The 13,266-nt window shown below is 38.7% G+C and overlaps 1 protein-coding gene across 1 annotated transcript in view; it reads right to left on the bottom strand.

The window, feature by feature from the left end:
* The window catches only part of TESK2 (testis associated actin remodelling kinase 2), a 137,224-nt gene that overhangs the window by 63,530 nt on the left and 60,428 nt on the right, over positions 1–13,266 (bottom strand). Inside the window, exon 3 of the mRNA XM_025855801.2 lies at positions 8,081–8,202. Coding sequence (XP_025711586.1) covers positions 8,081–8,202 — 122 coding nt within the window. The remainder of the gene's footprint in view (positions 1–8,080; positions 8,203–13,266) is intronic.

Genomic DNA, 13,266 nt, shown 5'->3' with positions numbered 1-13,266 from the left:
CAGAGCCAGGCTCCAGGCTCAGCTGGGGTGGGGGGAGGCAGGTCTGCTTGTCCCTCTCCCTCCCCATGCCCCTCCCCTTCTACTTCCCTCCCTCCACCCCTCCCCACATGTGTGTGAGCTCTCTCTCTCTCAAATAGATCTAAAAAATCTTAAAAAAAAAAAAAAAAAAAAGATGATAGCAAGTCCCAGGGTGACTCCTGGGCAACAGTCTAGAGAATAAGCAGTCCAAACTAGAACAGAAGGATCAAGAGCTCCAGGAGAGATGTTTGAGGGAAGGATGTTTGAGGAAAGAATTTTTAGATTTCCAGATCTGTTTGGCAGAGTGGAAATGCATATTCAGAAGAATTTTACAATTCTGTCTGAAGCTTTGGGAAGAATTAGTGGTGGGCATATAATAACTAAGCAAATGAAAAATTAGGCCAAACACAAAAAATTGTGCAAGGAATAAAATGTAATTATAATATATTTTTTGGCCTAGTAGTGATTATAATCAGTCATAATAATATAAATGCCAAGCCTTGATTTGTTTCTCCTAAATATTAATTTTACCTAAGATTGTCTAAGTTTTTAATTTTAATTCTGGTATAGTTAACAAACAGTGTTACATTAGTTTCAGGTGTACAACCACTTGATGGTTTGAAAGAGGGTGTAAGGGAAAGATATTAAGGATGATTTCTAGGTTTGTAACCTAAGTAATAATAGCAGTAATGGCAATTCCATTTGCTGAGATGGGAGAAGTCTAGAGAGGAAAAAATGGGGGTGGGGTGGAAAAATAATCAATAGCGGTCCATAATAGGTGCTCAATAAATGGTAGCCATTGCTTACATTAAAAATCATCTTCTCTAATATCTCAGTTTTATCTCAGTAAAAATAAATTTTTATTTTTTTTTAAAGATTTTATTTATTTATTTGAGAGAGAGAGAATGAGAGATAGAGAGCGCGAGAGGGAAGAGGGTCAGAGGGAGGAGCAGACTCCCTGCGGAGCAGGGAGCCCGATGTGGGACTCGATCCCGGAACTCCGGGATCATGACCCGAGCCGAAGGCAGTCGCTTAACCAACTGAGCCACCCAGGCGCCCTAAAAATAAATTTTTAAAAAAATCATCTTTCTGGGGTTGTACTACTTCACTACCCACAGACAATGACATAAATATTACTGAAGCTTATTCCATATTTTATTTTACAAAATTTTTCTAGTTATATGAAATTAGAACTTAGACGCAGTCCTGAGTCATTAGACCTTCTACTTTGGCTCAGAGAAGAGAAAAAAATGTTAAGACCAATTTGCCAACATGCTAGTGTTATATAATTTGCTTTGAGGGCTATAGTGAGACTCTTCCACCTAATTACTCACTAGAATTGCAATGATGAAATCAGAAAGATCCATTTTAATCCAGCATTTTTAAATGTGTCCCATTTATTCTGGACCACGTGTGTGTGTGTGTGTGTGTGTGTGTGTGTGTGTGCAAGGCCACCTGAGATAATATACACACACCTGAGATAATATATTTTTTAAACCTGATCTTTTACGAATTATTCAACATTAATTCACTGTGGATTTCTAACCACTGATCTGGTCCATTCCCCTAGTTTAACGAAGGAAAAAAAACAAAGCCCAGAGGTCAAATAACTGGTCCAAGAGAACACAATTAGGAAATCATGAAGTTGTGTTAAGTGCATATAAGGAATAGTGGAAGGTAGAGCTAGAAAAACAGATCAGACCTTAACTGTCAGTCTAAAGGATTTTCGACTCAATTCTGAAATAAAAGGTTTACAAGAAATAAGCCACACAATTAGAGTGGTGTATCAGGAAGAGAGAAAAGGGGGGCAAAAAGATAGGGAAAACAATTCACTCCAGGCAAAATTCAAGAGGGCTGAACCAACAAATGTATAAAGGAAAGAACAGATGCAAAAGCCTTTGAAGATTTAGAATCAAGCACTTATTTTCTGATTAGAAGCAAGGAATAAAAGGAATAAGTTGGGGTGCCTGGATGGCTCAGTCAGTTAAACTGCTGCCTTTGGCTCAGGTCATGATCCCAGGGCCTGGGTTCAAGCCCTGCATTGAGCCTTGCATGGGGTTCCCTGCTCAGCGGGGAGCCTGCTTCTGCCCCTCTCTTTCTCTCTCTGTCTCAAATAAATAAATAAAATCTTTAAAAGAAAGGAAAAGGAATAACTAAAGATGGCTTCAGGATTTTCAGAATGGTAATTGGAAAGATAGCTATCTTAATAACTGAGACTGGGAAAACATCCTGCCATATCCTCATAGTATTATATTTTTTTAAGATTTTATTTATTTATTTGACAGAGAGAGACGGCGAGAGAGGGAACACAAGCAGGGAGAGTGGGAGAAGAAGCAGCAGGCTTCCCACCGAGCAGGGAGCCCGATGTGGGGCTTGATCCCAGGACCCTGGGATCATGACCCGAGCCGAAGGCAGACGCCTAACAACTGAGCCATCCAGGAGCCCCTCATAGTATTAGCTGATACTAGTCTGTTTCCTAGATGTACAGTTTATTTCCCAAGGAGACTGGGAGACAACAGTATTTTACTTCCCTTTTATTCACCATGACATTGCAGCACAGGCCTGGACTGAGTAGTTCCAAGTAAATATTTGGTGAATTGAAAGCATATTCTCCATTTTAACAAAATGGCAACCACATTGTCACAAATGGCTTTTAAAGGGGAGCTAAAACAATTCTGAACAAAAGTTAGTAGACAGGAAAATAAATTCAGAATGTAGCCTAAAAAAACGGAAGCATGAGAATATGAACAAGGAATCTAAAAGAAATATTAAATTTCTCATGGCATAAAGAATAACAAAGAGGTATGAGAATGAATCTTGGTGCAGGTCCCTCAGAAAGACCATTGGGGAGTGGAAGTGAGCAGGGCATGGAATTGGATTACAAATCTTGAGCATAAGACTTCCTGGCATAAATAACCTTATTCACAAGAGGCCCAAACGATCAGTCCATGCAGTCAACAAAGTACTTTATTGTTCCTTGTTTTAACTGATAACTTAGAGCAACTGATGATGACAGAACCAATCTTAACTGTATCCATGTATTAAAAAAAAAAAACATATACACAAACAAAATATACACACCTACTGCCTCTATGACTTACCAGGCCCATTCTTTTCCTTCCAACTAGAAATCTTAGGAGGGAGAAAGATAAAAGGAAAAAGAGGAAGTAGGGAGGTTGGGGTCAAGAAAAGAGAAATAAAACTGTAAAAGTTCAGTTCACTAACTCCTGCTGGGCACAAAACAGCTATGCCAGGAGAGGACCAAAGCATGCCCAGAGGATTAGATGCCTACCATCTGGCAGGTCATGCAGATAGCCGTCTTTCCAAATCACCAATGCAGTGATTTTCCACCCAGTCTTTGTTTTCAAGCAGGAGACCCTTTCTTCAAAATTCTTACACAGAAGTTTAACATAAAACAGATAAAAAGTAGAGCTGCTCTTGCTGACTGAAGCAGAGTGGGGAACCAAAAGCCTCCTCTGTTCAGCAAGACCCCTCCCCCCCCAGGGGTCAGCCTCTAAGGAGGCATGTCTATGAAAAACCTAGGGTTCTGAGAGAAGGATTTTTCCCAATTTAAATCTAATAATCTCAATTTGAGGGAAACTCTCGGTGCATATTTCTGCCCCAACTTCTGTACCTATAAAGGAGAGCTTGTAAGTGTCACAGCTTGAAAGCAGACTAGCCTTTTTTGTAGTAACAAAAAAATTTTAATTACAGAAATATTAAGTATTAATAGTAAATTTCTAAGACCAGAAAGCATATATAAAATAAAAATTCTAAGTATTTTGAGAATGGAACACAGTCATGCTTAGTTTCATATTTAAGGTCTCCTAAGGAAGTATAATAAATGTCTTTACTGCTATAGTTAGTACTCCTCTGAATAATGAAAGCCAAGAAGACTGCTTCCTCTAGGCCACTGGTAGGATAATTTCCTTTTGTTGTGTTCAACATATACAATAAAACTGAAGACACAAAGACATGAAAGATATGAACAATTAGAAGCTTTTTTAAATTAATTTTTTATTGAAATTCAATTTAATTAACACACACTGTATTATTAGTTTCAGAGGTAGAATTTAAAAGCTTCTTTTTAAAAAGTCATCTCCAGGCTTTTAACCACAGTATATTTGAGAGAGATGGCTTATGCAGAGCAAAGAGTCATCATCACAATGCCAAACCCACCAATTATTAACAATAATTATAATAATTTTCCTGTACTATGTACTTTCTGTGGATTATAATAGATCCACAGGCTTTTATGCAGTATCTCATTTGCTGGCTTAGTGCCAAGATGAAGACAGAGTTAACACTTTTATATATCAGAAAACTTAGCTGAAAGCAAAGAAAAATACTTGTTGAAAGTTAAAAGGGAGGGGTATGTCATTCCTGAGTAGTGAAACCAAAAAGAGATAAGCTAAGTAAATAGATCAAAGGGACATCAGAATAGGAATGGTAACACTGGTCTCATCACACCATGTTTCTAGGCTGGACATATATATTAAGCAAAACAAGAGCAAAGACCTAGAGGGACTCTAACCCAGTATTTTCCAGTATAGTAGCCAGTAGCTTCATGTGGCAGTTTAATCAAATAAAAAACTTCAGTTCCTTGTTCCAACTAGCCACATTTCAATGCTCATTAGCCACGTGTGGCTATTGGACAGCACAGATAAAGAACATGCCCATCATTGCAGAAAGTTCTATTCAACAAATCACTCAAGCAGAAAACCTTTGAATGTATTAAAAACAGCAGCATTCGACAAATGGTTGGTGAATGAATGAATGACAAAAGACAGGTTTCCATGGGCCATAAAAAAAAAAAAAAAAAAAAACCTAGCCAGAGAAAAAGAAATAATAGTAGCTAACATTTACTGGGCACTTCACATAAGCCAGATACTATACTAGGTATTTTATATGTACTAATTTAATGAACCCTCAATAACAACTCTATGATGTATTCACTGTCTTTACTCTCATTTTATAGATGGGAAAACTAAGACTCAGACAGGTTAAGTAACTTTCCCAAGATCCAGGATTTGAATCCAGGCAGCTTGATCTAGAATCTAGAGGCTTCATTTTTTTTTAACATTTTATTTATTTATTTATTTTTGGGGGGGAGAGAGAGAGAGAGAGAGAGAGAGAGAGAGAATGTGTGTGCATGAGGCAGGGCAGAGGGAGCAGGAGAAGCAGACTCCCCACTGAGTGCAGAACTGCAGAGCTGGACTCCCAGACTCCAGGGCTCAATCCCAGGACCCTGAAATCATGACCTGAGCTGAAGTCAGATGCTTAACCGACTGAGCCACCCAGGTGCCCCTTGAGCCTTCATTTTTAACCATTATACTATACTATTCCACTTCCATTACATAAAAACTGTATTTAGAATTTTTGCCGTGATAGAATAAAATTTATTTAAAGTCTTTCTTCTCATGTATTCCCAGTCAAGTTCAATGGTAAAGAGAGTAAGAAAAATAGTGAAATAAAAAAGACTGTCAAGAAATATATCAAATGTTACTGATAGTTTGATCCCTCTGCATTGAGATAAAGGGCAATTTTAGTTTTCTTATTTAGTCTCTTATTTTGTTAACTCTGTTTTCTAAATGTTCCACAATGAAGATGTATCACTTTTATAAAAATATCAATAATAAAAATATTATTTTTAAGCAAAATGAAAATACAATCAGCTTAAAAATTCCTAAGCAGAATATCAAATCAAGACTCATCCATCTCATTCTCAAACATTATAGAGGCCCCCTAACTGATCTCTTAGCCATGAACCTCCCAATATTAAACCTGCGTTTTCTATCCGTTACCCACTATCACGCTAGTCCCTGCTCAGAATCCAATACACAGAGCATAAAATATACTCTTTTTGGCTTTATGAAAGCCATTCCTGCATAACTGCATTACGTTTCCACCTTTATCTACCAATACTATGCTATCAAATCCTCAGTTCTAGGAGAAGCACGGTAGGAAGAGCCCAGACCTCAGAGTCACATATCTTGACCAACACATAATCTCTTAGCTTCAGTTCCCTCAATCGTGATTAGTTATGAAGATTAAATCTTTTTTTTAAGATTTTATTTATTCATTTGAGAGAGAGAAAGGGTAGGAGCAGGAGGAGGGGCAGAGGCAGAGGGAGAAGCAGGGAGCTCCATGTGGAGCTTGATCCCAGGACCCTGGGATCATGACCTGAGCCGAAGGCAGACGCTTAACCAACTGAGCCACACAGGCGCCCCAAAATTAAATCTTTAAATAGGTAAAGATTCAGCATACAAGCCTTCAATAAATGGTGGTTTTCTCATTATTGTTATTATTAGCCAAATGGGTTTTTATTCACTGATTCCTCAAAAAGCTTTGCACTTTTACCTCTGTGCTTTATTACTGTTTTGCTTCTTTTTTTTTTCAGAGTTCCTTCCCTCTCTTCTAAAATCCTATTAAAATTCAAGTTATGGGGCACCTGAGTGGCTCAGTTGGTTAAGTGTTGCCTTCAGCTCAGGTCATGATCTCAGGGTCCAGGGATCAAGCCCCACATGGGGCTCCCTGCTCAATGGGGAGTCTGCTTTTCCCTCTCCCTCTGCCTCTCCCCCTGCTCCTGCTCTTTCTCTCACTCTCTCTAATAAATAAATAAAATCTTTAAAAAATAAAATAAAATTCAAGTTCTAGTTCAAGTCAACCTCCTCCAAAAAAGCTTCCCTGACTCTGCCAAGCTAATGTAACCTCTTACTCCTTTGAAATTTTATAGCTCATAGAGTTTATTCTACCCAAGTGGTGGGGTCCTAGCTGATTTTTATCAGTTCTCTTTTCATGTATGTAAGTCCAAGATCCCCAGTTAAGAGTGCAAACTCCTTCCTACTGGCAGACATTCCATTTTATATATGTCTTTATACCTTTCTGGTATCTGACAAATCACCAGGCTTATATTAAATGCTCAAAAAAATGTGCTAATCTGATTTATGCATTGCGACAAAAGTCATCATAATAAAAATACTGGCTGAACATTTTTGTTGTAGACTAGGAAGGCAACAATTTTGTATAAAGGTAGAAAGTTTCAAGTAAGCAGTATAATCTAATTCCATAATTTACTATCACTGACCAAACATGTAAGTCTTAGTTAAGCTGTATGGTTTCTCTCTAGTCCAATATAAATATTAGCAATAAATGACCCTAAGTAAATAGCACTTTTAACTTTTTAATGTGTCTTACACATAAACCCTATTTAAATATGTATTGACTCAAATAGTCTTAATTGGTTTCATTTGGAAATACAGTCACCTCACTAAAAAAAAAAACACAAGATAATTCAAGTGAGAAAATTTCAGATTCTGATTACTAGAAAGTGATGATTATATAACCATATTATATATAAAACTAATTCTACTCTAAAAAGGTAAACTAGGGACACCTGGGTGGCTCAGTAGGTTAAGTGTCTGATTTTGGCTCAGGTCATGATCTCAGGGTCATGGGAACAAGCCCCACGTCTGGCTCCCTGCTCAGCGTGGAGTCCGCTTGGCCCTTTCCCTCTGCCCCTCCCGTTTCATGCAGCGCATGCGCATGCACACTCTCTCTTGCGCACGCATACATGCGTGCTTTCTCTCAGATAAATGAATAAAATCTCAAATAAATAAATAGGTAAATTATGTCTTCTCAAGTAAGTGCTAAAAGTTAAGGGTAGATAGCCTGGGGGCATACTTTTATTTTCATTCACTGATTTAATTACTATTCCTCATAAAGCAATTAAGAAAATTAAATAACCACATAAAGACTAAAATCTTTTCTCTTTGATAATTTACTAATTACTAATTTAATAAGAAACAACTGTTCTAATGAGCTGCTACTAAGAGTAAAGCAATTTGAGAGACAGAAGGAAGTTGCTTTATTAAATGCAGCTAATTACCAGAAAATTAAGTCTTAGTATGTAGAAAAAAACCTACAGCACACTAAACCCCAGCAAGACAGACTAAGCACGAAATTGTGAATCCCTCTTTTTAGCTGTTAATGCTATTTTAACAAGCCTCCAACAATGTTTAAGCTTTCTCACTGATTCCCAGAAGGAAGCAAAAGCCATTACCTAAGGATGTTGGGATGGGAGAGTCTATTCATGAGCTGAACTTCTTTCAGCATGTTTGCCCGGTTACTGCTCAATGTGTTCATCTTAAGAGCCATCACCTGGCCAGAAGCTCGGTGGCGCACCTAGAAAATAAAACAGAAGAAGAGAGGTTCAAGGGCAGCAGTTAAATATGAGGTCAAAGTCTCCACATGTAAACATGCCAAGATGTTTTAGTGACAGTTTAGATAAAATAGATGTTATTAGGGATGTTTTTCTATAAACTGATGACATTAGGGTCTCACTTCCATTAATGAAGATGGATTTATTCCATCCAAGACCAAAACTGTTTCACATCAAGCCGGCCAGAAAAACACTGTTAATTATACCTCAATAAATGACATACTTTTTTTAATACCTTAGAAAAAAATGGGGGAAATTTATTAGGATGGTTCCTTATGGCCAATATTGCTGAGTCTTAGGACACTAACAGTCCTCTTTGTGGAATTTTAAGTGTGCACAGAAAAGATACATGCGTAAGCCTTATATAACACTTAAGGGATTATAAAACTATCTTTATAGGATAATAAAGCCACATCCTCAAAATCTCCCCCATATACATACATATATATACACATATATATGAAAAAAGCACTGCATATTAAATATAGAAAGAAGTCAGTGAAACTTTTAGAGCTAATGTTATTGTAAGTCAAGCCAAATTATCTTATAATTTAAACATACTCAAGTCAGACACAAAAGCATGGGCCACACCATTCAAACTATTATCCACACACACAGAGGAAATTCTACTCTTAAAACATTCATCCTCTATAGAAGTCAGTCTATTTTACATGTAAAAATATTGTTTTAGGGGCGCCTGGGTGGCTCAGCCATTAAGCATCTGCCTTCGGCTCAAGTCATGGCCCCAGAGTCCTGGGATCGAGCCCTCCATTGGGCTCCCTGCTCAGCAGGAAGCCTGCTTCTCCCTCGCCCACTCCCCCTGCTTGTGCTCTCTCTCTCTCTCTGAAATAAATAAATAAAAATCTTTAAAAAAATATTGTTTTATAATTTCAATGCATACTCCACAGGTTTCAAAACTGTAATACTTTATCTGCAAGAAAATTAACTCTGTTTTTACCCTCTAAATGCCTCAGTAGTAGCAAAATGAGATTACCAGAGAAAATATTTTGTCTTACCCAAAAGAAGCTCAATTATTTACTGAAATGTGTTTTGCTAACAAGAAATTATGAATAAGGCCATAGAAAAATTACTAAGTACCAAGGACCTCATTACATTCTGGTTAAAAAAAAATCATTTCAGGGGTGCCTGGGTGACTCAGTCAGTTAGGCGCCTCCTTCGGCTCAGGTCATGATCCCAGAGTCCTGGGATCGAAGCCTGCATCAGGCTCCCTGCTTGTCAGAGAGCTTGCTTCTCCCTCGGCCTGCCACTTCCCCTCCTCATGCTGTCTTTCTGACAAATAAATAAAATCTTGTATTTGAGAGAGAGAGAGAGCATGAGAGGGGGAAGGGTCAGAGGGAGAAGCAGACCTCCCGCTGATCAGGGAGCCCGAAACGGGACTCGATCCTGGGACTCCAGGATCATGACCTGAGCTGAAGACAGTCGCTTAACTGACTGAGCCACCCAGGCACCCAAATAAAATTTTTTTTAAAAAATCATTTCAGGGGTGCCTGGGTGGCTCAGTCGGTTAAGTGTCCAACTGCTGATTTTAGCTCAGGTCATGATCTCAGGGTCATGAGATCAAGCCCCACTTGGGATTCTCAGATTCTCTCTCTCCCTCTCCTATCCCCTCTCCCTCTCTTAAAAAAAAAAAAAAATCATATCAGATCTTGCACAACAGGGACTTGCTATGCAAAAATGTCATCAACCTATGGACTTTGAGTATTCTTTCAGCATGTTATAATTTACCAAGTGGAAGTTTCAAGAGAAAATATGACAACCTACTTAACTCTTCAATCTCAAGAAATTCCTTCAAATGACAATAGCCCTAGAAGTTTAGCATATTTAATACAGGACAGACATCCCATTTTATCTTAGAATTCAAAGAAACAATGTTTCAGAGTGGCCAGACAGAAGGGAAAGGAGGAAGCAAAACACTGAGAGCCACAGGAACTCTGGTCAGAAAAACAGGCAGAACACTGGCTGTTTCTCCCCTCTTCTAGATCACTTAGTGAGATTTGGAACCCATCTCTCTTCCTAGTGCATCAATGATTCTGTTGTCATGTACCTCGTGATTCAAGAAAGAGAAGTGGCTTTCCTTTTCAGATCCTGCATGGATAAGTTAAAAGAGACATTTATACACAAAGAGCACACTGACAGTATTTTTCCAACTCTATTTACAGAAGACATCTGTGTTTTAATAAGGGCTCTCCATTCTGAAAGTTACTCTTCTCCTTTTTTCATCATCTGAAAACTATCACTCAGAGATTTTAACAAAATAGTTTGATATTAAAACAATGTGAATTTCAGGGATGAACAATCTTGTATTTCAAACCAATCAGGAAAAAACTACTTCCTTAAACAAGTGGACATGATGAACATGTACATCTGTCTTTCATCTGCATAAAATACTTTCTTCTAGCCCCTCAAATTCTACTTATCTTTCAAGACCACACTCAAATATCCCCTCCTCTCTAAAGCCTTTCTTGATTCTCTCTAGAAACTATTTGTGGTTTCCTTCTTTATACTACCTCAGAAAAACATTTGTAACACCATTATCCCACTTGTTACATGGTTCTGTTTATAAATATATCCCCACCAGGCTATTAAGCAGCTTAAGACCAGGATCTATACTGTATCTATACTGTATCTTTGTCTTGCAGTGCCCGGAAGGCCTGGTACGTCATAAGGGCACAGTGAAAACAATGGCAACAACAGTTAAATGAAACTTCTAACATCCTTTCTAAGGGCCAGGGAATAATTTATTTATCCAGGTGATTTATTTGGGCAGCAGTGGGCCAGGAGCGGTTTTCTTTTTCTATTTTTTTTTGGGGGGGGGCAGAAGTTGGGGGGAGGATTCAAACAGAAAAGCAGTATAAAATTTGGTCATAATTTTCTGAAGTTTACCATCTAGAAAGGGACAAACAATAAGCTATATGGCTAGTCAGAGAACAAAGAGAATGAAGAATCAAATACAGCACAAGAGTTATTTATATAAATGCTGATAGAATGAGCACTTAGGCAAAAACTTCATGGGACTTCATTCAGTGAAACCTCAAAAGATTAATAGAGACAGAGGGAGAAGCAGGTTCCCCACTGAGCAAGGGAGCCAGACATGAGGCTCGATCCCAGGACCCTGGATCATGACCCGAGCTGAAGGCAGACTTCTAACTGACCGAGTCATGGAGGCGTCCCCCTCTGCTGTAGTTTCCATCCCTTTGACTTATTTATAACTAGAAGTTTGTACCTCTTAATCCCTTTACCTATTTCACCTATCCCACCCACTTTTCTCCCCTAGCAACCACCATCTTAACCTTTCTTTTCTTTTTCTTTAAGATTTTACTTATTTATTTATTTGAGGGGGGAGCAGGAGGAGAGGGACAAGAAGACTGCACTGAGCACGGAGCCTGATGTGGGGCTCAATCCTACAACCCATGAGATCATGACCTGAGCCGAAATCAAGAGTAAGAGGCCCAACTGACTGAGCCTCCCAGGCACGCCATTAACTTTTATTTTCAGAGATATTTAAAGATATCTCTCTCAAGAATCTTATTAATAGTAACAGTGATCTATGTGCAGACAACAAACTTAAGCAGAAATGCACCTTCTCTTTACTCTGAAAATCTAAGTATATTTGAAGGTAATTAATTTTTGTAGTTTTGATAACTTGGAATGAAGATCCTCCTGCATTTAGGCAGGTTCCCCAACTTTTGTGAACCTCTATATTTGATGGTACTTTTTTCTTCCTTTATCACCTGTAGTCCATACTTAAGAAAAAAAAAATCTACCAATATCTATTAACCTTGGGGCGCCTGGGTGGCTCAGTTGATTAAGCATCTGCCTTCGGCTCAGGTCATGATTCCAGGGTCCTAGGATCGAGCCCCGCATCAGGCTCCCTGCTCATCAGGGAATCTGCTTCTCCCTCTCCCTCTGCTGCTCACCCTGCTTGTTCTCTCTCTCTCTGTCAAATAAATAAATAAAATCTTGGAAAAAAAAAAACCTACAGGGGTGCCTGGGTGGCTCAGTTGTTAAGCGTCTGCCTTCAGTTCACATCATGATCCCAGGGTCCTGGGATTGAGCCCCGCATCAGGCTCCCTGCTCAGCAGGGAATTTGCTTCTCCCTCTCCCTCTGCTGCTCCCCCTGCTTGTTCTCTCTCTCTCTGTCAAATAAATAAGTAAATAAAATCTTAAAAAACAAAAACAAAAAAAAAACTACAGGGGTGCTTGGGTGACTCAGTCGTTAAGCAGCTGCCTTCGGCTCAGGTCATGATCCCAGGGTCCTGGGATCGAGCCCTGAGTTGGGCTCCCTGCTCCACGGGAAGCCTGCTTCTCCCTCTCTCACTCCCCCTGCTTGTGTTCCTGCTCTCGCTATCTCTCTCTGTCAAATAAATAAGATCTTTAAAAAAATAAATAAAATAAAAATATTAATATAAAGATTAAGACCTCAGGACACTTGGGTGGCTCAGTAGGTTAAGTGTCTGCCTTCAGCTCAGGTCATGATCCCCAGATCCTGGGATTGAGTCCCGCATCAGGCTCCTTGCTCACCCCGGAGCCTGCTTCTCCCTCTGCCACTTCCCCTGCTTGTGCTCTTGCTCTCTCTTTCTAGCAAATATATAAAATCTTAAAAAAAAAAAAAAGATTAAGACCTCAAAAAATTAAAAATAGAATTGCCACATGATCCAAAAATTCTATTTCCGGGTACATACCCAAAAGAACTGAAAGCAGGGCCTCAAAAAAATATTTGTACACCCAGGTTTATAACAGGATTGTTCACAATAGCCAAAATGTATAAGCAACCCAAGTGTCCATTGACAGATGAATGGATAAACAAAACGTGGTATACATATATGATCGAATATTATTATTCAGCCTTAAAAAGGAAGAAAATTCTAACACATGCTGTAATATGGATGAACCTTGAAGATACTATGTTAAGTGAAATAAGCCAGTCACAAAAAGAGAAATACTGTAAGCTTCCACTTACTTGAGGTAGTTAAATTTATACAAACAACGTAGAATGGTGGTTGCCA

This window comes from Callorhinus ursinus, unplaced genomic scaffold (genome assembly GCF_003265705.2).
Source record: "Callorhinus ursinus isolate GAN/ISIS: 27379988/994484 unplaced genomic scaffold, GSC_fseal_2.0 scaffold18, whole genome shotgun sequence".
NCBI classification, from domain to species: domain Eukaryota; kingdom Metazoa; phylum Chordata; class Mammalia; order Carnivora; family Otariidae; genus Callorhinus; species Callorhinus ursinus.
This window is presented reverse-complemented; position numbering and strand designations above follow the sequence as displayed.